This window comes from Anabrus simplex, chromosome 2, assembly GCF_040414725.1.
Source record: "Anabrus simplex isolate iqAnaSimp1 chromosome 2, ASM4041472v1, whole genome shotgun sequence".
NCBI lineage: Eukaryota > Metazoa > Arthropoda > Insecta > Orthoptera > Tettigoniidae > Anabrus > Anabrus simplex.
Window position 1 is genome coordinate 646,216,886 of NC_090266.1, and position 25,545 is coordinate 646,242,430.

General features: G+C 42.0%; 1 protein-coding gene across 1 annotated transcript in view; it reads right to left on the minus strand.

The window, feature by feature from the left end:
* Positions 1 to 13,898, minus strand: part of LOC136863624 (serine-rich adhesin for platelets) — a 402,886-nt gene extending 388,988 nt beyond the window's left edge. The window contains exon 1 of the mRNA XM_068226021.1: positions 13,749 to 13,898. Within this exon, the coding sequence (XP_068082122.1) occupies positions 13,749 to 13,898 (150 nt within the window). The remainder of the gene's footprint in view (positions 1 to 13,748) is intronic.
* Between the last annotated feature and the right edge of the window lie 11,647 nt (positions 13,899 to 25,545).

Consider the following 25,545-nt stretch of genomic DNA (forward strand, 5'->3'; position numbering starts at 1 on the left):
TAGAGTGTATGTCAGGTCAAGGTGCAGCTTATAATCAAGTAAGAGATGGATTACAATAGAAGAATTTAAATGGATCTTGCATTGAAAATAGTGCATTTGAAGGTGGATTTGAATGAAATATGGAGGGGCTCTTTGGTGGTTTGGGGTTGTTTCACATTCAGTGGAGTTGGTCAACTGCACTGAAATAAAGGAAAACTGGACAAAAACGCCTACCATTCCATCCTATCTCGTTATGCTCTTCTGTCTAGAAAGCAACGTGGATTTGTCCTCCAATAAGACAATGACCCCAGACACACGTCTCGCTATTGCATGAATTATCTGCAAAACAAAGAAAATTCTGAGGAATTGTTTTTAATGGAATGGCCTCCCAATCCCCGGAATTAAATCCAATTGAGCTGCTATGGGAGGAGTTGGATCGGCAAGTCTGAAAATGTCCTCCCTCATCGAAAAGCTGTGGAACTCTTGCAGAATGCCTGGCAAAGTATACCTGCATCAATGTCAGAAAAAGTTGTTCTGAGAATGCCTAGAATAGTTAAAAGTGTACTTGCAGCAAAGCGTGGTTTCTTTGATGAGAAGAGAGTGTCCTGGGGATCTGTGAGAGTAAATGTGTACATATTGTATATTTCTAGCTCAGATGTAATGTAAAAGTGCAGTTTTATTGTAAAATATTAATTTTACAATACATATTTGTCAATTCCTTGCATAGGTATATTGTTTTCTGTTAATCTCAGTCCACTCTTTGACAGTTCAATGCTTGTCCGGAAACTTTTGGCCAGCAGTGCACACATATATAATGATATCAGTAAAGAACTGGATTCAGAGATAAGGCTTTTTGTATTAGTAATAAATAAGTTACAAGATTGTGAGCAACTTCAAAAAGACCTCGACAATGTAGTGAGATGGACAGCAGGCAACAGTATGATAAAAAACGGAGTTAAAAGTCAGGTTGCGAGTTTCAGTAATAGGAAAAGTCATCTTGGTTTTAATTACAGTTTTGACGGGTAAAAGTTCCTTATGGGAATCCAGTGACAACAAGGAAAGAGCCCATATAATCTTAGTGATAAAGTAATTGATTGAATATATGCGAGGCATGTCTGGTAGGCAAACATGCAATGCTATTACTTCATTTTGCTATCATTTTAAAATCACCCATTGAGAAAATACTCATAGCACAGAAACAAAATCATCTATGTCACGTAATACTATGTGCAATTTGTTTATATTCCCCTGGCAACACAGAATTTATATTTGTGGAGAAAATAAGTTAAACTCAAGACATTTCAATCACTGGCCACCTTCATCAGATAGCAGCATTTCACAAAAGCAAGCGCCAAACTGTCCGTCACATGGAGTTGCATCGGTGGGTGATTATAGTACCAAGAAATTTTCATTTACAGGTGTATTCAATTATTGAAATTTTGAAATGTGGAATAGAAGTGTTGAGGAAAATAAACCAATTTCTTCCTGTAACAAATATTATGGAAGTTGATGAGAATGTTGCTGCAATGAATTTGGTCATTAAAATAATATACTGGTTTTGTTTATCTGGCCTTGATAAAAATCAAAGTGGACTTAAACTGGACATACATAACAGAAGAATGTTGTACACAAAGGGAGATAGGAAGTGAAAGCAGTTTTGCCCTGTGCCAATAGTTCTTCATGCCCTGAGCCCGAACATCAGTCCTCTCGCTGCGCCAGTTTTAAGATGGCAACGTGTGGAGGTTGACACTGTGTGAATAATGGCTGGCATGTAATAATAATAACAGTAATATTTCATTATTCAAATACTTTATATGCTTAAATTCCGGGGGAGTCCACTGTACTCGACTTTTTCTGTTATTAGGCATCCCAATGAACGTCAGTGGTCTGATGGTCGATTCCCCTTTGCCGTATACCACGTTACAGTCTCCTTTAAAGCACTTACTGCGTCAACACAGCAAAGAGACATGGACGTAGAATTTTAGAGCTATTTACAAAATAGTTCCGGCATTTTTGTCAGATGGCTCTGCTTTCGCACAGCATACTCTGTGTACTCGAATATGGATAATGAGTTCTGGAAGCTTTTGGTAGTATCACACAAGAACATTTCGGACCATTCCAGCATAGCCCACTTGCATATAAACGCATGACCACTGTATCAGTCAGATTGAGTCCTAAACAAGAATAAGAAATTTTATGTTTTGTTTTCATTTGGTTATCACATTTTTTATTCTCCCTAACTGATCACATTATGTGGCATCTACTTATAATATAATGTATCTCCGCTTCCATGAGTCAAAATTACTTTCTTTTATATTCTCTTAACATTTATGTTTCTAGATTTTGCTTTGAGCTCCTAAGGGGGAGGGAGGGGTTCCATGTCCCTGGCTGGGTTCTCTATTGAACAGATAACTTTCTCAAAAATATGCAAAGTAAAAGAGGTAGCAGATATAAGTAAACAGTGGTGCAAGTTGGTGAGAAGAGTGGTTAATAGCTGTACTGAGATATATAATTTTACTGTGATCAAAAGGTGGATGTAATTTCACTGTGATCGAAACGTGGATTTCGTACTCCAGAGGTACCAAAAGCAGGGACTACCTCTATCCAAACTCTTCACGTACTGCTTCACAATTCCCCATTTAATATGTAAAGGGGGCAATAAAACACTTTGAGGATCAATTAATGGACAATTTATAATATTTTTTATTTTTTTATTTTTTTTATTTTTTTTCCCTCCAGACACGAACTGTTTCGGCTACAAGCTCTTGTTCAGCAATATCTCTCGCCCTCTCAATCAAGTGTTTCCAATACGTACCCCTACTCCTCCCCCTTTCAATATTATAAAACTCCCCTAACCCCAGTCTATCCAAGGCGTTCTTCTTCACCTTATCACCCCAGTAATCTCCATAATTGCACTTCATTTGACACTGGTAAGCCGACTGCAGAATTAGCCCCCCTTCACCTTATCTCAATCTGCACCAGTAACCAAGCACTCTTTTTAAAATCAATCTTGATATACTGTTTACACAACATCCTTACTCATGCACTCGTGCTACACAATGGCAACCCCATAACAATCTTACAGAACTTACTTTCTACCTGCTCTAATACCCCAAACTCCTTCTCCACACCCCAAACCTCAGACTCATACAGCATTTTACTCTTCACCACCGCATTAAACACCATGCTTTGTATATCATAGCTTACCCCCCGAAATTTATTCTCCGATATCCTAGTTACTGAAAGTGCAGCTTGGCCCTTCCATTTGGCTCGCCTAACCTGCTCCACCCAACTTACCATTTCTACTTATCACCACCCCCAGATACTCCATCTTTTCCACCACCCCTATCTCTTCCCCATTTATTGCCCACTTTATCTCCGGTTTCATTTTGTTCCCTTTCCCACATACCATCACCTTAGTCTTTCTACTGTTACCATTTCTTCGCAAAACTCCAAACATCGTTCAAGCTTTTTTGCAGGCCCCCAGCTGTCAACGTCAGCAATAACACATCATCCGCAAAAATAAATCCTGGAATTTCTTGTATGCCTAGCACCGGATAAGCCCACTTTTTCTCTACATCGTCAATGAACAATGAGAAAAGAATTGGCGACAATTTACACCCCTGTTTCAGCCCAACTTTCGATTCAATCAATCCACTAACCACCCCGTCCTCCACCTTAATGCTTAATGTTATGGATATATGCTTCTGATCGCTCTTCTCATCTTCTCCCCCAGTCCTGCCCTCCCCAGTCTTTCAAACAAGGCCTCCCTGCTCGCTGTATCGAACACCTTCTGGAAATCAACTGCAGCTATAAACACTTCAGAGCCTTCTTTTCTAACATATTTATCAATTATTGTTCTCATAACCATTAAATTATCTGCTGTCCTCCTCCCTTTTCTGAAACCACTCTGAAAAAACGACAGAATTAAGTAACCTTCAGTCCACTTCCTAAACCTGTTTGTTAAAATACTCGTGTACACCTTGCTCAGGGAGTCCAGCAGGCTTATGCCTCTATAGTTACTGGGATTTGTCCTCTCTCCTTTGTTTTTATAAATAGGACATATGATCCCCTTCTGCCATTCTTTCGGGAATTTTGCCCCTTCGAATATCTTGTTTAGGAATGTAACTAAACTTTCTCTCATTGGTCTATTTTCTGCTACTTCCTTCCAATAAACATTACTTATTCCACTTTCCCTCCCGCGGTCCTGTTCTTCAATTTACTTTCCACTCCCATCACCTCCTCACCTGTCCGGCTCCATGGCTAAATGGTTAGCGTGCTGGCCTTTGGTCACACGGGTCCCGGGTTCGATTCCCAGCAGGGTCGGAAATTTTAACCTTACTTCGTTAAATTCGCTGGCACGGGGCTGGGTGTATGTGTCGTCTTCATCATCATTTCATCCTCATCACAACGCGCAGGTCACCTACGGGCGTCAAATTAAATGACCTGCATCCAGTGAGCCGAACTTGTCTTCGGACACTCCCAGCACTAAAAGCCATACGCCTTTTTTTACTTCCTCACCTGTTATTCTCTTATCAAATTCCTGACAATCCCTCTCTATCCCCCTTTCAACTTTATAGACTCCTTCTACTCTTACTCACCCTCCCTTCTCACCTATAGGGGCCAATGACCTCGATGTTAGGCCCCTTTAAACAACAAGCATCATCACCACCTTCTCACCTAATAGTTCCTGGAAGTACTCCACCAATGTTCCATACCCAATTTTAGGTTTTGTTCCTCTACTCGTTCGCCTATATATTTTATTAATGCTCGCCCACACCTTATCTCCTTCCCTGTTTTTACACTCCCTGTTTAATGTCCATTCGAGCCTCCTGCCATGCCTTTATCCTCTTTCCTAGCATTTTCTTAAATTCCTTTCTCAACCTGCAAAATTGTTCCCTTAACTCCCTCCCACCATGTTTCCTGAACTCAACCAGTGCTCTCGTCACTTCACCAGCACTCAACCAGCGCTCTCTTTACTTCACCTTACACTCCTTACTGAACCAACATTCCCCCACATCTGGTCTTCTTCCCGTATGATTTTCCCACCACTCCTCTCCTACCAGGATATTCCAGTAGCTCTAAAGGCCTATCAATATTACTGCCTTCCACTGTTGCCTCGATTCCCACCCTGATGATCTGAAATTCTGCATCTTAAAGGTAGTTTAACTTTGCTTTACCCTCCTCAGTCCAAATATACTTGGGGACTATGCGACCTCTCTCCCTCTCCCCTCTTCTTAATCCCCTATCTTCCACTCTCCCACTCCTATTCACGATTATATATACTGAGGAATGGTGTGATTCCACCCAATCAACCACCCCCATCCTGTTGATTCTATCTAACATAACTGCCGAACTAATTACCATATCATTAACACTTCCTCCCTTATTTGTAATATATGTCACTTTTCCTTTCCTATCGCCCTTCCGACCCATTCAGAATGTACAAGTTGCCCATCCCACTAAATTCTAACAACTTCTGCCCGTAAACATTCCTCCCTTATCTTCACTTCTCTTACCTCCCATTTTTACTCCCATTTCCTCTTTACCACACTCTGGGCTGGAGCACCCAATTCTCGCGTTCAAATCCTGCAACAAGATCAATCCATCCTCTTCGTACTGTCCGCCAATAGTATTTATTTCCTCTATCGGACCATCAAAAAAAATATTCATTTGCATACAGAGCCCCTTGGTGGGTTGTATATAAAATCCAAGCACACACTCTTCCTCTCATCTCCCTCCAGCTTAAACCTAACCCACATTAGCTCTTCCATCTCATTCTCTATAGCAGTAATTTGATCACTTAACTCTTCTTTAGCTAATAATGAAATACCCCCTAAATTCCTTCCCTTCTTTCCCTGCCTTTCCTCGTTTTATTCCTTACCATGAACCCTTCTTTTAGCCATGACTCTAGAAGGGCCACTATATCAAAACTCTCCACCACCTTGCCAACTACATTACCCAACTTACTTCCTACCCCTTAATATTTACAAAGCCTATCTTACACCCTAGCTACCTGCTACACTCGTTTGTCCCTTCCTTATCACCCTTACTTCTATTTACATCAGCTGCGTTATTTGATTTACTACTAGTTTTGCGCATTCCTTCTCTTTCCTCCCTGCTATCTACCTTCTTTGACGTCTTAGAAGATTCTTTGCTCCCCCTCTCCTCTTGCCCTTTGCTTTTCTTCCCTCAGAGATCTTTTAGACTTACCCTTCTAACCCTGCTCATTACCTCTCTCCAGCTACTCGCCTCCTCCACCTCCACAGCAATTGCCGGTGGCGCACGACTCCCCCCACCTCTCTCCGTACGTTGATCAGCCTCCTCTTCTCCTCACCGATCTTCACTGTTGCCTCCTCTTCTTTCTCCACACTGGACATTGCTCCTCTCCTCACCAACAGCCGTTACTCAGTCATCACCAGCCGAACCCTCGTCTTCTCGTCACACCTGTCGCTCTCGTTTGCATAATCGCCTGCAGATAATTCTAGTCCATTTGCTGCTACTTTTCCACTGACCATTCTCTTATCTATATACCATTCCCCACCACCAACTTATTGCCCCTAATGAACGCTCTCAACACTTATTACCTCGCAATCCACATGTGTCTTCTTATCACTTCAAACTCTCTGCTCGCTTCATTACCTATATCCTGTTTCAACCATATCTTCTCTTTCTTTAAGTTCCCTGCGTTCCTTAGGACAATGTCAGCCATCAGGGTCAATATCAGTGTAAGCTTAATTGGTCTCCCACCTTTACCTTTCACTCTTCCCACTCTCTGAACCTCATCAATATCCACCTCAATAAAGTTGATCTTCATTCTATTCTGTACCATCTCCACCACCTTATAAACTAGTGTCACCTTATCTTCTTTCGATGCTTCTTCCATGCCGTATATAAAAATATTCCTCCTACGTTCCTCGTTCCCATCCGCAACTTCTCTCTTGAGTTTCGCCACCTCCCCCTTCAGCAACTGAAATTTCTTTCGCATTTCCTCCATCTCTGCCCCATTTCTCCGCACTTTTTTCTTCACCTCATCCACCTCATTCTTTATGCACTGTCTTAAGTCCTTTAACTCCCTGGAATGATCCCTTATCGTCTTCTTTAATTGGTCTATCTGACACGCCTCCTTCAGCACTTCTTTTAACGCCTCGATCTCCTCCCACCCTAGGGCACAAATTGGGCCTGGCCCCGGGTTTATCTCTACTCCACCTATTATAAGCAGTGCAACACTACCAGCACCACCGCCACCAACAGCCCTGCCATCTTCCCTATTTTCTCACCCTTCATCCTCATACTCGATTCCGATTTCTCCTTTCTTTTGCACTGCCAAATTTCAACCCTTACTCGATAAAATTCTAGCGCTATCCCCATACTTCAGCACTCACTCAGCACATCCGCTCACACCGCTTACTCTATCGAGACTGTCCACATTAATATGTCAACAGAGTTATACGGATCTTTCTCTGTTTAGCCCTGTGTTGAAAAGTGAACCTGACTGTCTTATTTCTCTTCCCTCTATTACTAACGGAAGACTGGTTGGCCTTGGTGCCTGTTGTGGTAGCCATCTTAAAATGAATATATGAGCTCAAATTAAATGATAATGTTCAATATTATAAAGTAAATATACAGACCGGAATTTACAGGAGCATTTTTGCTACGTACAGAACATGCACCACGTCGACATGTATCACATAAGTGAAAATACCAAATGTAACATAAGCGAAGTTAGACTGACAGATCAGCAGACACAAAATACAGACCTTGCTTTTAAAAACTTCTGCCCAAATAAAAAAATTAACACTGTTGTAATAAACTTTGCATCTTAACGGGTGTAAATACCCTACCCAGGGTCTACTAGGATCCTTTCCATACATTCCATGATGGAATAACTGGCACACCGGCCAGAACTAAATAAACCCAACCGTACACTGCGGATACAGTTACTGGTAATCCAATTAAAACCCGTTTAAAATCGGCTAAATTATCACTCAACAAGAAGAATGGATCATATGACTAGGAGTCATACTCAAATCATCTCTGGAAGGGAACAGGGAACTGGAAATCAAGTAGGGATGGCATAAAATTGTTAGTGTTGAACTGTAGAAGTATTGTAAAGAAAGGAACAGAATTAAGTAATTTAATAGATATATATTTACCAGATATTGTAATAGGAGTTGAATCATGGCTGAGAAATGATATAATGGATGCAGAAATTTTCTCACGGAACTGGAGTGTGTATTGTAGAGATAGGATAGGAATGGTAGGAGGGGGAGTATTCATTCTGGCGAAAGAAGAATTTGTAAGCTACGAAAAAGTTAAAGATGAGACACATAAAATTCAAGGTGCAAGGCTCATTTCTAAAGATAATAGGCAACTTGATATATTTGGAGTGTACAGACTGGGAAAGGGCAGCACTGATGCAGATTCAGAATTATTTGATAGGATAGTCGACTATGTGGGAAACGACATGGAAAGAAATGTGATTGTAGCAGGAGATCTGAATTTGACAGTTGTCAATTGGGAAGGAAATGCGAACGACAGGAAGCATGACCAATAAATGGCAAATAAGTTAATACGGGAAGGATAGCTCATTCAGAAAGTGATGGAACCAATCAGAGGGAAAAATATCCAGGATGTGGTGCTGATAAAACCAGATGAGCTCTATAGGGAAACAAGTAATAGATGGTATTAGTGATCATGAAGCTGTTTTGGTCGCAGTTAAAAATAAATGTGATAGAAAGGAAGGTCTTAAAAGTAGGACTATTAGGCAGTACCATATGGCTGATAAAGCAGGCATGAGGCAGTTTCTAAAAAGTAACTATGATCGGTGAAAATGAAAGACTCCCCAGGCCTCGAATGCTCTAATACCGTCGGGGTCGGAAAAGAACAAGAGTTGACCAAGGGAGGTCGGATAGGATAGACGAAAGTGAGGAACTCGGCACAAGTAAGTGGAAGCAATGCCAAGACTCGGCTAAGGGCCCCGTGGTCGCCAATCCACACTCCCAAGATGAGAGCCCCTTGTAGTCGTCTCTTACGACAGGCAGGAGATACCGCGGGTGTATTCTACATGTGCGTCCCCCACCCGCAGGGGTTACGGAGTAAAGGTATACGACGTTGTTCTTGGTGATTCGTCCGTCGAATGAGGACGTTGACTTCATAGCAACTTGCTAGTAAGTATTTACACTAAAGTGAGATAAATGCTTGCCAGTTACTATTCTAGCATACAGTGGCATTTATTACGAATATAAACGTTAATTTCGCCGTAACGTGCATCCTCGTAAATAGTATTGGACAAAAAACAAAATTATACCGTGAGGTAGGAATGATTTCATAAGATTCATATCCTGAATCTTAACCTTTGCGTCCAGGTTACACAGTCCTTTTACTTTCTACAATTTCTGAGTTTCATTTCATAGTCATAGTTAATTAATTTTAACATTTCTTCGTATGTGCAGATTTCAGCCCTAATTATGTTTTTGACATTCCACATTATAGCTGAATAAGAGTACTGACTCCAGTAATACAATTTCAAAAGGAATAGCGCAAAACAAACGAAATCATCAGGGAACACGTACACCGCCGCGCTAAATTTCACTGTATTTTTAGTAACCTTATTATCAACGCAATAAAAATGTTACATTTTCCACATAACACCACCGTCGTTAAAATCCGTTGGTATCCGGGAGATAGTAGGTTCGAATCCCACTATCGGCAGCCCTGAAAATGGTTTTCCGTGGTTTCCCATTTTCACACCAGGCAAATGCTGGGGCTGTACCTTAATTAAGGCCACGGCCGCTTCCTTCCAATTCCTAGGCCTTTCCTATCCCATCGTCGCCATAAGACCTATCTGTGTAGGTGCGACGTAAAGCCCCAGCAAAAAAAAAAATCCGTTGGTAGTGCGCAAGAAAATATTTAACTTCTAGTTTGCAAAACTGCAGCCTACGTATCTGGCTGTTTATCTGACAGTCGTAGTACGGGCACTTAGTAAAAGACAATGGTACATATCTGTAGTATTCTGCATTACCTCGCTACATATCTCTTCTAGCATTATAGAAAGAAAGTTGACGAGTTGGTATATGGATCGTAACCTCGGGAATCACTCATCCGATTTCAGTAATTCTTTCACCATTAGAAAGCTTATTTTTTCCTGAATATTACAGGCTATATATAATTATGCAGGCTTATTTGAGGAGCAAGCAGTATTTTAAACAAGTAGAGCATTTCAGAAAAACTCCACATCCGAGATTCTTAAAACTGAATATGCTGCCTGAACTGTCAATCAAATTACAAATGGAACTCGCCAAGTGGGTACTTGAAATTCAGTCATCTACAAACACAAAAAGATCATATGCATTTTCTTCCCAATTCATTCTCTGGCATTTTTTTAAAATGCGTTTCAGCGTATTCAAAAGAAACCAAAATCAAGGGTACACTGTTCATTATATTAGCGTATTTCCCTCAATGGCACAGCGTCCGCTGAGAGGATAAGCTATTAATCTTATAAGAAAAACCGGAATATTATCCCAAGAACTAAAATATATTTCCTATAAAAATACGTGTGTGCATCTTCAACTCTAACGGTTTGCCGTAAAACTGCATGTTTATCGTGTTCAAGGAATATTTCAAGAGGTGCAATGAGCTGTAAGAAGAATACCAACGCAGCAATCAAACTGAAGTCGCTGATGAATTACTGCATTGCTTAGACTCTGCCAGAAAGGAAAAATGGCATACACTGATGTCTAATATTAATTTCCAATACTCCAGCAGAAAAGTATGGTCATTCCTTAGGAAGCTGGGCAGTAGTGCCCCTAATTTCCATAGCAAGAACTCTAAAATAAAGCTGGAACATATAGCAAACAGAATTGTTGGCTTAACCAGAGCATCAGCAGGCACAAAAAGGGATGAAACAAGGCAAATCCTAAACGAGATTAAGATAGAACTGTCCAGAGATGAAACAAACTCACAGTTCTCCGAGGATTTTTCTGTTGCAGAGATCTCAGCTGCTTTGAAGGAAACAAAATCGGGGAAAGCAACAGACTTGGATGGTATCCACCCGAATTTCTGACGCACAGTGGTCCTAAAAACTATGGAATTGCTCACTAAATTCTTTAGTGACATCCTAATGAAAAGAAGGCTCCCACCTCTTCTTAAAAGAACTAAAGTAGTTGCTGTTGTAAAGCCTGGGAAAAGTAGATATAATGCGGAAGTTTACCGACCTATTGCTCTACCGAGTATCTGCTACAAACTACTAGAGAGATTGATCTATAACAGAATCTTAGCTACAATACTTCAGCACATTCCAGTTGAACAGGCAGGATTCAGACCTAACAGGAGCTGTTGTGATCAGGTTTTGGCACTAACCAGCCATACTGAGCAGGGCTTTCAAGAAAAAATGAAAACGGTTGCTGTGTTTGTGGTTTTATCATCAGCCTATGATACAGTCTGGCGTAAAGGGATGATCCTAAGGTTTCTGAAAATTATTCCTTGCAAGACCCTACCTTCCCTGCTCAATAACATGCTATGCAATCGCCTAATTCAAGTACATCTCAATGGAAACATAAGCAGACCCTACTGATTAAATGATGGATTGCCACAGGGTTCTGTTCTTGATCCACTTTTCTTCAAATCTCTACACGGCATATCTTCCATCTACAGCGTGCCAAAAGTTTATATATGCTGATGACATAGCCCTATCAGCACAGTCCACAGACATTGTGGCTGCTGAAGCCATTCTCACACAAGATCTTCTAAGAACGGATAGCTACTTCAACACCTGGCGATTGAAACCCAATGTAAACAAAACAGAGATTAGTACCTTTCATTTAGACAAAAGGAGAGCCCATTACATTCCACAAGTTCAATTCAGAGGCCAACAGCTAAAATACTGTGCTCATCCAAAATACTTAGGTATTGTACTGGATCGCTCTTTGACGTATAAAGAACACTTCCGCAGAACAGCAGCGAAGGTTAAAACACGTAACAACATCCTTCACAAACTCGGTGGCACTAGTTGGGGAGCAAATGCTAATGTCCTCCAAACAACAGCTCTTGCGCTAGTATACCCAGTTGTAAAATATTGCAGCTCTGTATGGTTCAACAGCACACACACAGGAAATGTTGATGTCCAACTGAATGATACCATGAGGACAGTGTCTGGCACACTCAAATCCACACCACTTAAATGGCTGCCAGTCGTAACTAACAAACATCCTCCTCACCTTCGAAGGCTAACTGCTCTGAAGAAGGAATGGTTAAAATGTACTGCAAATACACTCTTGTCGATTCATCAGGACTGCAACCCTCAGAAGCAAGGAAGATTAAAATCTCAACATCCATCATGGCAACTAGGAATGAGGCTGGTTGAATCACAGTACAACATGAATAATGCCTGGAGGGAAGAGTGGGCTGCTTCAAACCCTGACTAGCTAGGGTTGATATCTGACCTTCGTAGGAAACTTGCTGGGTTCAACTTGCCAAGAAAAATCTGGGCTTCGTTGAACACAGTGCGGATCGGTCTTGGAAGATGCAACTTCTGGCTCCACAAGTAGGGAAAAATTTCCAGCCCTCATTGCGACTGCGGTGACATGGCTCAGACAGTCCACCATGTTGTAATGATGTGCCCACGTCGGAGCTTCCAGGGAGGATACCACGAACTTCATGCAGCAAGTGAAGAGACAGTGAATTTGCTAAATTCCCTGGACATTAAATTTTAAGTTACATTACCATCCTCTGATCCTTTGTCCGATTGCTGTTCTATCTACTTTAAGTGTATCTAGTTTTAAATGTATATTATATATATTCTTTGTACTTTCTATACGCCAAACGAAATAAATAAATAAAATCATACGGCCAACGCACTCGCACGTCGAGAGCGGTACAGCTAGGTGGTTAAGAGCTAAAAACAATGTTGCCCATTAGTGGTACAAGTCCAGCAATCTTCATATTCTCTGATTCTGTGAAAGAAATTTGGACAAGGAAGGCTGGGGCAATGAAAGAATACTTGGACTAAGCCAAGGGAACTATACATCTGAAACCCTTAAAATAGAATATGCTGCCTTAATCTTTTAGAAGTATAGGTTCTGGAAAAAGTAATATTTACTGGTTGTGGCATTGGACACACTCACTGATCTAGAGGTAAAGGGAAGATATAAAATTTGAAAGAGAGATTGATCTGGGCCAAGTGATTATTGGACTCTTCAATATTATTACCAACAGTGCAATCAAATGGTCCGATTTCATGGCGAGTGGAGCCGCAGGAACTGCTGGTATTAAACAGTTCAACAATAGTGAAAGAGATTTGTTTTATTACTGTGATATACGAACCTAGGTAATAACTGTTATGAAGAAAGGTGATATGAAAGTAAGGAAAATGCATGTGATGGCGTTTGATCCAAGGTCTGATTAGAAACCAGTAAGACGAAGACTTCTAAGGCACGGTTATTCACGAGCTGCAAGTATTCTTAGCCTGTTTAGCGTATTTTGAGTATATTGTCAGCATGTTAAGCTGACTGAAGTTATTTCGGTACCAATAACTAACACTACATTTAACAGTCTTGTCTATGAAAAGAGAAGCAGGTCTCTATGAGGCGAGTTACATAACAGGTATTCCACCAGCACAGAGAGAATTACAATTTCAGGTAAAACTTCTCTCCACATGAAAGTCCATGCTTGGGATTAAATGTCATCGCATCCCCACATACAGTACCCTATTCAAATTTCAAAGGGGTACAAAACAGCAGAGAAATATGTAAAGATAAAAAATAGCACACCTGATGAGTGAGCAGGAAGGAGCTGCCTGCTACACTGGCTCCACCCTGGCGACTCCCCGCCACCTCCAATAAACTCTGCTGTAGCGAGTCCACGATGCTTTCCAGAGTGGCACGTTCTGAACCCTGACAAATAATATTAATCTGTACCATCTGATATAGCAAACACAACAACAATATGCTAAAGAGAGAATCAAGCCATATTTTCATATCCCATCAATTGCCTAGGCAAGACTAAAATCGCTATTACAAGAACTACAGGGTGATGAAACTTCTGCTTTACAAAGGGCATCCTGCATTACACATCAACTGGAGGAACAAGTATCCTTCCTTTTAATCGATGTAGGCAACATAAACAGCAGATGAATGAAAGGATATCATTGATGAAAATTAATCCCCTCTAAATAACAACTTCCAAGAATTTTCAGGGCGGTATGTCTTCAATATCACAACAGAGATATCATACATAAACTACATCCCAACTTATTACAAAAGGTAAAAAAGAAAATTCTAAAATGTTTAAGTGAATTTAATCAAGAGGAAAAACATAATTCATAAGGGGCACATGACATCTCTAAACAGATAGTGTTGCCAGATGCAAGGGTATCCAATGACAATGGACAACATAGCACCACATGTACACACTAATAATTTACCGGTATAATTCGATCAACTTGCTGGAAAGAGCTCTCCCATCACACTTTACCACTTGAAGCTTGAAGCCTAGAGCGATCAACTGCATGTATGCTCATGTGAATATACACTACTGGAAAACGTTGCTCTCCACGAAGTCTTTAATCCAGGAGCCAGAAATTGCATTCACTTAACCACACAGTACACCGTGTGATTCTCTTTCAACTACTAATGTTGCTTTATGCAGCCCAACCAACGTATGTGTACTGACATCCTTGGTAATAATAATACCCCGTAAGAAAACATTTTATATATACATTGGGGGCTCACCCTTTTTCTCTAGACCTTCCACATTTCTGTACAGAAATTGGGGTGAATAGATAATACTAGTACTAAGCTCAGTATGCAGGCGATTATGACCACACCCGACTGTCCGTTCAAAAAACATTACATCTTTGAAATCATTTATCTACGTCAGTCTACCTAGTTACTATGTTAATATGTCGTGCCTAGTGAATGGGTGTAGCAAAGTGGAAAATTAATGCTTGAAACGAGGTTACAGTGGTGACTGAAGAGCGTATGAAATAGTGAACTGACGAATCTATTCTTAATACAAGTAAACACACATCGTTCCACCGTAGTGCATGGGGGGTTAGATGCTAGCCTAGCGATTTGCGGAACGTACGAGGGTTGGAACTCAAATAGTGGCAACACCGCTGTGGAGACGCTATGCAACCAAATCGAATATTGCCGCTGATAGCACACGTTGGTTACATACCTACCTTACCACAGTAGTAATGGGACATTCGATTCATTTCACTGAATCGATTCATTTGATTCTGTTCACGCTACTGAATCGATACAGTGATCCGATTCACGGCACATTAGTCACCGCTCCTACTGCAACTGTGTAGTATGTGCTGGTAAGACCGCAGCAACAGCATTCAGTGCTCGCAGCTGCCATCTGGTCTTCATACTATGAACTCCTTTCTTAGAAAAAAATGCTGGTCACTCTAATACATCGAAGGTTTCCGGCGACGCAGGGTGGGAAAGGTTAGGATTAGGAAGGTAGCAGCCATGGCCTGAATTAAGGTACAGTCCCAGCGCTTCCTGGTATGAAAATGGGGAAACGACGGAAAGCCGACGGTGGGATTCGAACCTACCATCCCCCAAATGCAAGTGCATAGCTACGCGATACTAACCGCACGACAAATCGCTCAGTCATTTTTGAAAATATGTATTTTTCTATCAGCTGAGGATTTCTTAAATCGTCATATTTTGTATAGGCTACCTGAGATGTACAGTAGCCCACTGGTTTTCTGATTCAGCATACTGTTGGTTAAGTTATTGCGTCTGCCCACATATGATTGAAGTCTTGTGCAACGATGTGCCATATGAGCTGACAGAAACCGAGCTCCATAGCTGCGGTCGCTTAAATGCGGTCAGTATCCAGTAATCGGGAGATAGTGGGTTCGAATCCCACTGTCGGCAGACCTGAAGATCGTTTTCCGTGGTTTCGCATTTTCACACCAAGCAAATGCTGGGACTGTACTTTAATAAGGCCACGGCAGTTTCCTTCCCATTCCCATCGTCGCCATAAGACATATATGTGTCGGTGCGACGTAAAGAAAAACAGCAAAAAAAAAAAAAAAGAGAGAATACTGAGCCGTTCTTCCCAATATAAAACAGGTACTTTTGAGTGGTCATGAGCATGACTCATAGTCATAGGGCGGTCTAGTGTTGAGTTTTATAACTTAGTTGACATTTGACAATTATACTAAGATTCATTAAACTAATAGCCTACCTACTTGCTAGCTACTTCAGAATTATATTTTGACCACCTTTTTAACACTGCAAATAAATCCATCTATTATTTATTTAAAGAAGAGGACAGTGAATGCAAATGGGTATTATTTTCAAATGGGCCGAGCTCGAGAGTCCATTATAGCCTAAGATTCTTTCAGTGAATCATGGCTCGCTGTATGTCTCGCTGCAGCGGAAGCTCGGCTCTCCGCGTGTCCAGTGAGCCGATAAGGAGCCGTGTGTATCTCAAGGTACGTAGAAAACAAGGTAAGGATCACGAGAGAGGTGCGCAGTAGCAAAGCAGAGTTGTGACGTCACGCAGGACCCTCGCGTTGAATCTGCTCTGAATGAGGTAGAGGTAGTTCGAAAGAATCGCTGTACACACAGAAGCTAGGTGCTAATAATACACGATAGTAACATGTCTGTGGTGTATAAGAAACCGTGTGTGTTATTTTATGTGATAAAACGTAAAAAGCAGTAATAGTGTACACTTTTCAGTATGCTTTATCATGCCATTGCAGGCTGCACAAATCATAGCAGGCATGCGAAGGAACGAAACATACACTTTCACGTATTCTCTCAAGCCACTGGCCTAAATAAATGGTGACAGAAGTAATCAAGTCATTATCGAAAGCTATCTTTCTCAGCTTCGAGGGTTCGGAAGGCTTTATGACCATCCTCTTCCGACAGCTGTGACGCGAAAGGTGAGATCACTGCTTCTCAGCCTCAATGCTTCCGAGGCGATAAGAAATTCCATCTGTTCTCTGGAAGATTATGAAACATTACGCCCAAATATGTTACATGCTACTGATGAACTCGATCAAGACTCGGATATCGTGTGCCAAGGCCAGCGTTTAGCCCACAACATCCTATTCTTTACTGGAGGATGAGCTAGGGTTCGTTAAAGCCCTTGAAGAGCTAGTAAAACAGCTCGAGGGCAGTCGCGAAACCAAGGATCGTGATGAGCTGCTTGAAAACTTCACTGGCTATATAGTAGCTCTTGGGGTAAAGAAGAAGAACCTCGATATAGAAAGCAATAAAATTACAGAGAAAAAACAGGTCAAACTACAAGGGGTGGAAATTAGATTTCAAAGAGAGTTCCTTTTTCTTTTTGCCAAGTTGATTTACGTCGCACCGACACAGATAGGTCTTATGGCGACGATGGGACAGGAAACGGCTAGGAGTGGGAAGGAAGCATCCGTGACCTTAAGGTACAGCCCCAGCATTTGCTTGGTGTGAAAATGGTAAACCACGGAAAACCATCTTCAGGGCTGCCGACGGTGGGATTCGAACCCACTATCTCCCGAATACTGGATATTGGCCGCACTTAAGCGACTGCAGCTATCGAGCTCGGTAGTTTCAATTTTACCACGGGAAAGAACTAAAAGAGGGTTCTAACATCATCACAAACCTTACGATATCCTGAAGAAGAAATTCCCCGAAATTTATGAGCTTGCAAGTTGCTTTGTGAGAAGCCATTCTTTTATTCGAATGGACGTTTTAAACAAAAATAAGACATTCAAGGGACCGGGTTTCAGTTAATACAATACCGATAAATAAAGAACAAAAGCAAAGAAATTCCACTGATGCTATGGATAAGTGTGTGTGATATTTTTTTTAAATATCAGCATTATTCTTTGTTTATAACATACCTGTTATTTTTTATGGAAGGCAATTTATTAGGTTGTATATGAAACCAGTGCTAACAATGTTAATACACTCATGCTCAGAAATTAAGGATAATGCTGATACATGGTGAAACAAAGCTATGGTGGGCGGTTTGCGGTTTTAAAACCTAGGGTTATGACCATGTGGTGCATCTGACCTGCGGTCGTCGCACGGTGGCGCTGGAACCAGTCGAAATACGCAGAGGTGTGTTGGTGCATGTCAGAGGACGGTGCAGCGACTAAGTGTGCAGATGTTTTCAGACGTGCTAATGGTGACTGTGTGGTGAAAATGGTTCAGCGAACACATATTGATGACGTTATGAGGGGTAGAATAATAGGGCGACTGGAGGCTGGTCAAACGCAGCAGGTCGTAGCACGGGCCCGCAGTGTTCCACAAAGTGTGATCTGAAGATTATGGCAACGATTCCAGCAGACAGGAAACGTGTCCAGGCGCTACAGTACGGGACGTCCGCAGTGTACAACACCACAAGAAGACCGATATATCACCATCAGTGCCCGCAGACGGCCACGAAGTACTGTAGGTAGCCTTGCTCAGGACCTTGCCACAGCCATTGGAACACTTGTCTCCAGACACACAGTCTACAGACGACTGAACAGACATGGTTTATACGCCCGGAGACCTGCAAGGTGCATTCCAATGACCCCTGTTCACAGGAGAGCGCGTAAAGCCTAGTATCAAGAACACAGTACATGATCATTGGAACAGTGGCCCCAGGTTATGTTCCCGGACGAGTCCAAGTATAGTGTGAACAATGATACTCGCCGGGTTCTCATCTGGTGTGAACCAGGAACCAGATACCAACCCCGTAATGTCCTTGAAAGGGACCCGTATGGGGGTAGTGGTTTGATGGTGTGGGGTCGGATTGTGGTTGATGCACGTACACACCTACATGTCTTTGACAGAGGAACTGTAACAGGTCAGGTGAATCGGGACGTCATTTTGTACCCGTATGCCCGCCTTTTCAGAGATGCAGTGGGTCCCACCTTCCTCCTGATGGATGATAACGCACGGCCCCATCGAGCTGCCATCGTGGAGGAATACCGTGAAACACAAGACATTCGGCGAATGGAGTAGCCTGCCTGTTCTCCAGACCTAAAGCCCATCGAGCACGTCTGGGATGCTCTCGGTCGACGTATCGCTAAACGTCTTCAAACCCCTAGGACACTTCAGGAGCTCCGACAGGCACTGGTGCAAGAATGGAAGGCTATACCCCAGCACCTGATCCAGAGTGTGCCAACCCGTTGTGCGGCCTGTGTACGTGTGCATGGTGATCATATCCCATATTGACGTCGGGGTACATGCGCAGGAAACAGTGGCGTTCTGTAGCACATGTGTTTTGGGACGGTTTTCTCAACTTATCACCAATACCGTGGATTCACAGATATGTTTCGTTTGTGTTCACTATGTGCCTATGCTATTAGCGCCAGTTTTGTGTAGTGTCACGTTGTTGGCACCACAATATGCAATTATCCTTAATTTATGAGCATGAGTGTATACAGGCTCATTAATTTATATGGCCTATCAAATGTTAACGTGGAATTTGCCAATTCCTGGTACTTGGAAGAGAACATTTACTGTACTGTTTGTGTTGTGGACAGTTTCCTAACATTTGCTGTTTGTGTTGTTGACAGTGTATATAGTTTCCCAATATTGCTTGTAACAACGGACATATTTCTTGCAGTCATCAAGCATCAAGCTTTAATGTTCGAGTCTGTAACAATTAGAGCCTCTTGTTATTGTCATCATAGGTGTTAAGAACATGAACATATGGAATAGCCATTCCACTGCAACCACAGTCTTAGTAGTGTTACAACCTTTTATACAGATCGAAATACTTCAGAAACGCTGCTGGATTCACACTGTATTTGATCTCCTATAATTACTCTACTGTAATAGTGAAGTGGAATGCCTTTTGTGAGGTGACGTTAAAAAAATATCAATGAAGTTCTCTTATCTCTAACTTGTGGCTAAAACAGAATAGCTTACAGCTGTGTATTAGCCTACCACATACAGAAGACAAGGCGCTGAGGGTTCATGTTGACGTCATCGGCGGCCAAGCGTGGTGGGGAGACCTGCGCGTGATCCCTACCTCTTACTTTACCTGGTGTGTATCTTGTGTCTCACTGAGCCGTGCTCGTTCAATGTCTCGCTGCAGCGGAAGCTCGGCTCACCGCGGGTCCAGTGAGCCGATAAGGAGCCGTGTGTATCTTGTGTCTCACTGAGAGCCGCATTCGTTCACGATTCTTTCGATGTGCCATGATTCACTGTCCCGCTGCAGCGGAAGCTCGGCTCCCCGTCAACGTCCAGTGTGTGCGCCACTCAGCACTGTCCGCTGGGAGTAAGCTGAATCGTGTGCCGTGAGCCCGCCGTTCCTGTGAATCGATTCACTCGGACACTTGAATGAATCGATACACTGCTTCGAATCATGCATTCAGTAGCCAACACTATACCACAGAGCAAATGGACTCGCCCTTCCCACATCACCTGCGTGCGCACAAGCGAGAGAAACAGTCACTTGTGAGCTAGCGGTCTAACATAACGTTGTCACTATATTTTCCAAACAGGAACAACGGAGTTGGATCGAGATTGAATGTGCCAGAGGTCGTACAGCACGACAGTGTCATCAAGGTCTTCAAGAGGCTTGCGGGGAATCTGCATTGCCTTACAGAACAGTGGCACGTTGGGTAAAAGCCTTCAACGATGGTCGGCAAATTGGGGCGGACATTCATCGGGCAGGTCGTCCTAGGAGTGAAGAAGTAGTGCATGCTCTTACCGCGTTGCTGGACAGTGATCGAAACCAGACGATTCGTGAGCATTCGCTTCAGAACTGCTGCAGAGATTCGACAGGCAGTAGACTGCTCCATTCGCACCATCAACAGAACAGGCTCTGCTAAAGGTATACTACGACTTCCACATCGCTGGCAACGGGTTATACACAACGCTGGTGACTACATTGAAGGTGATTATGTTATTTGCTTTACGTCCCACTAACTACTCTTTTACAGTTTTCGGAGACGTCAAGGTGCCGGAATTTTGTCCCGCAGGAGTTCTTTTACGTGCCGGTAAATATACCGACACGAGGCTGACGTATTTGGGCACCTTCAAATAACACCGGACTGAGCCAGGATCGAACCTGCCAAGTTGGGGTCAGAAGGCCAGCGCCTCAACCGTCTGAGCCACTCAGCCCGGCTACTACATTGAAGGACAGTAAAGGTTGCTAACATTAACTCGTTTGTATCTGTTGTAAATAAAGAGTTGCCACTATTTAAGTTTCAACCTTCGTATCATTTGATGGTCGAGCCCTCTCTCTCTTTTTTTTTTTTTTTTTTTGCTAGGGGCTTTACGTCGCACCGACACAGATAGGTCTTATGGCGACGATGGGATAGGAGAGGCCTAGGAGTTGGAAGGAAGCGGTCGTGGCCTTACCTCTATCTTTCGACTTCTTTTCATCAATATGGTGTTTTAATAAATGGACACAGGCGAGTGTGTGCCACATGCAAACAGCAAAACGCCGCTGTTACTGATATTGTGCGCTGCACTTCTGTACGGATTGAAAAAGTCTCTTCAATCATTCGCCGTGTTTTCCACGAATGAATACGTGGACACGCTCCTTACGTATGGGGATTTTTTTTTACATTTAATCCGTTTACCCTTCAGGGTTGTTTCCCCCTGCACTCAGCGAGGGACCCCATCTCTGCCGCCCCAAAGACAGTGTCCTGGAGCGTGAGACATTTGGTCGAGGAGATAACAGGGAAATGGTTCATGTTTGTGGATTACTGTAGTCACGTCCTAGTCCGTGAACCATGGGCAACGGCTGAGTGGCCTAGTAAGTGGTGTAGCGTTATTAACAAAAACGCTACCTGTGATACATATATATATATGTGTGAACTATCTACTATTTACGCGACATACATTTATATGGTGTCTCTCATCGGAACTGGTAAATTAGCTCATTCCTCTACGGACATTATGTTCACGGGCTAAGTACTGTACTGAGCCGTGATTTTCCCGTTCATATGGAACTGTTATTCTACTCTATGGAAAGACTAAAACCTTGAGTCTGGTGGACTTGATTGTTTTGGGGTATGAGCGCTGTGAGCTGTTGGAGTGTTGGTCGTGTTTCCTGTCTAGGCGTGGCTATTGTGACCTCTCGGAACTCTGTTTATTGCTTGGTAATACTTCTGCGAGATATTAATGCATAGTGGAACGATACATGAACGCCTACGCCATCTGTGAGAGTGGCTAGCAACTTATCTTGGTGGTTCTGCGGTCTCCGCCAGAGCGTGTAGCGGGGTCGAGACTGTGTCGCGCCTAGTGACGGTGTGTGAAAGTCGTCTTAGCTGTTGGACTCGCTCGTGGCTGGAAGCTAAGCCATGTTTAACGGCTGCTCTGTAACTAAAAGGATTCTCATGGAAACTGTGGGTATCGGGTGATAAGGGGAGTACACCTCGCCTAACGAGGAAGTATAATGCTGTACCGTAGTTAAGGATATTCATTTTTAGTATGTAAGTTATTCTTTAATTTCTTATTTGTGAAGTGCAGTGGTAGTTGGTTGTAGCACGAGGATGTTACCTGAGCATTACTGATCACCACAAAAGTTCGCCTTTTGGTCTTATTAATGGGTATATATCGTTTTGGTGTAGTTTTCTGTATTCTATAAGTGTATTTATTGTAAGTGTAGTTAAGCTAAGGCTTGATTATGGTGTTCATATTTGAAGTGTGTGCTGCGTAACGGCGAAGTGCAGTGTGCTCTAGGTAACAGTCAAAATCCGTTCCTGCCTTTTCTAAATTTGTGATCCTCTTTGTTTATTCTTGTTTCTGATGTATCTACGTGTGTTTTGGTGTATTATTTGATTCGTGTGCTGTTTCTTTTGATAAATTGCATCTTCATTTTACCGTGTTTATTGTGGTGTACACTATCATCTGTTCTCTCTGATATTTTGTTCCCCTACTATTGTTTTGTGATTCGGTTCGTGTTACGACCTAACTACTACGATTGCACTTAACACCACCCATTTCTCTTTAAGGGCATCATTATTATTATCATTATTTTTATTATTATTATTAGTTGGATTTTTCATAGATTTTTATTTAATTTATACGTATGACTAGGGAATAGTATTGTAGATTTCTTGCTTTTCTGCGGGTGGTTTTATTTTATTATTGCCCTAATAATATTAGGATACCTACATTTATTACTACGATGAAATTCTTTAACAATGTAAAAATTTGAAGATTTAATTGAGGGTTTTGGGCACCCCTAGTGTGGAGTGATTGTTGCTTGGGGCTTATCTTCTCTTCTCTGTATTGTTGCTTATCTTATCTTATCGCCGTGTGGCAGTTACGCAACTGTCATTATTATTATTGTCTTGTGGGCATTAGCATCGGCTGTCGCATACCGCTGTCATTAGTATGATGTTTTGTTTTGCGGTATTGAGGCAAAATCGTGTGTTTTTCTATCTTGTAATGTGGGTTCCGCCTCATTAAATTGCGCATTTCTGGTCGTGTTTTTACCGATTACCACATCAACTATGTGGAGTGACTTTATTTATAATGTATTAGTGTTGATTTTATTTTAACTACTGTTCGATATGTGTTTTCATATTGGTCGGTTGTAGTGTAAGGTCCCGTTATTTTTCTTGCATTGTTTGTTTACGTTATGTGAGTTTGTGAGGAATGATCCTTCCGCTGGGACGTGTCGGAGCCCTCTATTAAATAATTCATTGTAAATTTTATTAATATTTTATGTTTGTTCACGAACACCTATTGTAATTTATTTAGTTAGCTGACTGGTGCACCAGAATCTTATTTTACAAAGAAGACTTATTTTAATGAATATTGATTTTATTTATATCTAGATTTGTTACCTGTTTTATTTTCGTGGATGCCAGAAGGAATATAATTTTATTTTTTTAATTCATTACGTTAATTGGGGTCTAATGATTTTTCTTTCATTTTTAAATAATATGTACGAATGAATTTTCTTTTAAGTATAAATTAATTTAAAATTTTATGTTGGTGTTATTTGGGCGATGTCTGTCGCAATTCCTAATGATCCCATCCTCTAATCTTATTTCTTTGGGCATTGGTCCTGCACACTTCCATTTCGCCTTTGTTGAGGTTGTTTACTGTTTATTTTGTATGCGCACGTTCCAATGACGCTTGTCATTTTCTTGTGTTGTTTGAGGGCGTTGCAGTGGTCCTGAGAGTTGGGATACCAGGTGCTATGGAATGGGAGTGGACATGTTCTGAGTCATGGCCCTCCTTGTGCTCAGGCGGCTATACTATACAATTCACCGGTGGTCCATAACCCGTTAGAGGAGAGATCCTCACTTGGACTATGTGCAAGTAGGGTAGCATCCTGCTTCATGAATTTACCGAGCTCAGAACATTTTAAGCAAGCCTGGGACGTGTGGGAGTAATGGAGTCCCACTCCCATTTGACAGGCGAGGGACTCCTTGGAAACAACTTGGCGAACCAAATGGAATTCGATGGGGAGCTATCAATATTAATGGGGCTTATGGAAGAAAGAAGGAAGAACTACCTGAGTCAGCAAAGAGGATGCATCTGGATGTGTTAAGAGTAAGTGATATTCGGGTAAGGGGAGATAACGAGGAAGAGATAGGAGATTATAAAGTGTACTTGACGGGTGTTAGAAATGGAAGGGCAGAGTCTGGGGTAAGGGCTATTTATCAGGAATACCATTGCACGTAACATAGCTTCTGTTAGGCACATAAATGAGCGAATGATGTGGGTAGATTTGTCAGTTGAAGAATTACGACAAGAATTGTGTCCGTGTATTCACCATGTGAGGGTGCAGATGAGGATGAAGTTGACAAGTTTTATGAACCATTGAGTGACATCGTGGTCAGGATCAACAGCAAGGATAGAATAGTGCTAATGGGTGATTTCAATGCGAGAGTTGGGAATAGAACTGAAGGACACGAAAGGGTGATTGGTAAATGTAGGGAAGATATGGAGGCTAATGGGAATGGGAAGCGTTTGCTGGACTTCTGTGCTAGTATGGGTTTAGCTGTTACGAATACATTCTTCAAGCATAAGGCTATTCACCGCTACACATGGGAGGCTAGGGGTACCAGATCCATAACAGACTATATCTTAACAGACTTTGAATTCAGGAAATCTGTTAGGAATGTAAGAGTTTTTCGGGAATTTTTCGATGATACAGACCACTATCTGATCTGTAGTGAACTAAGTATCTCCAGGCCTAGGGTAGAGAAAGTGAAATCTGTCTGCAAACGAATAAGGGTAGAAAATCTCCAGGACGAGGAAATTAAACAGAAGTACATGGATATGATTAGTGAGAAGTTTCGAGCAGTAGACAGTAAGCAGGTTCAGGATGTAGAAAGTGAATGGGTGGCATACAGGGATGCTGTAGTAGAAACAGCAAGGGAATGCCTAGGAACAACTGTGTGTAAAGATGGGAAAAGGCGAACATCTTGGTGGAATGATGAAGTGAGAGCAGCTTGTAAACGTAAAAAGAAGGCTTATCAGAAATGGCTCCAAACAAGGGCCGAGGTAGACAGGGATTTGTACGCAGATGAAAGAAACAGAGCGAGACAAATAGTTGTTGAATCCAAAAAGAAGTCATGGGAAGATTTTGGTAATAACCTGGAAAGGCTAGGTCAAGAAGCAGAGAAACCTTTCTGGACAG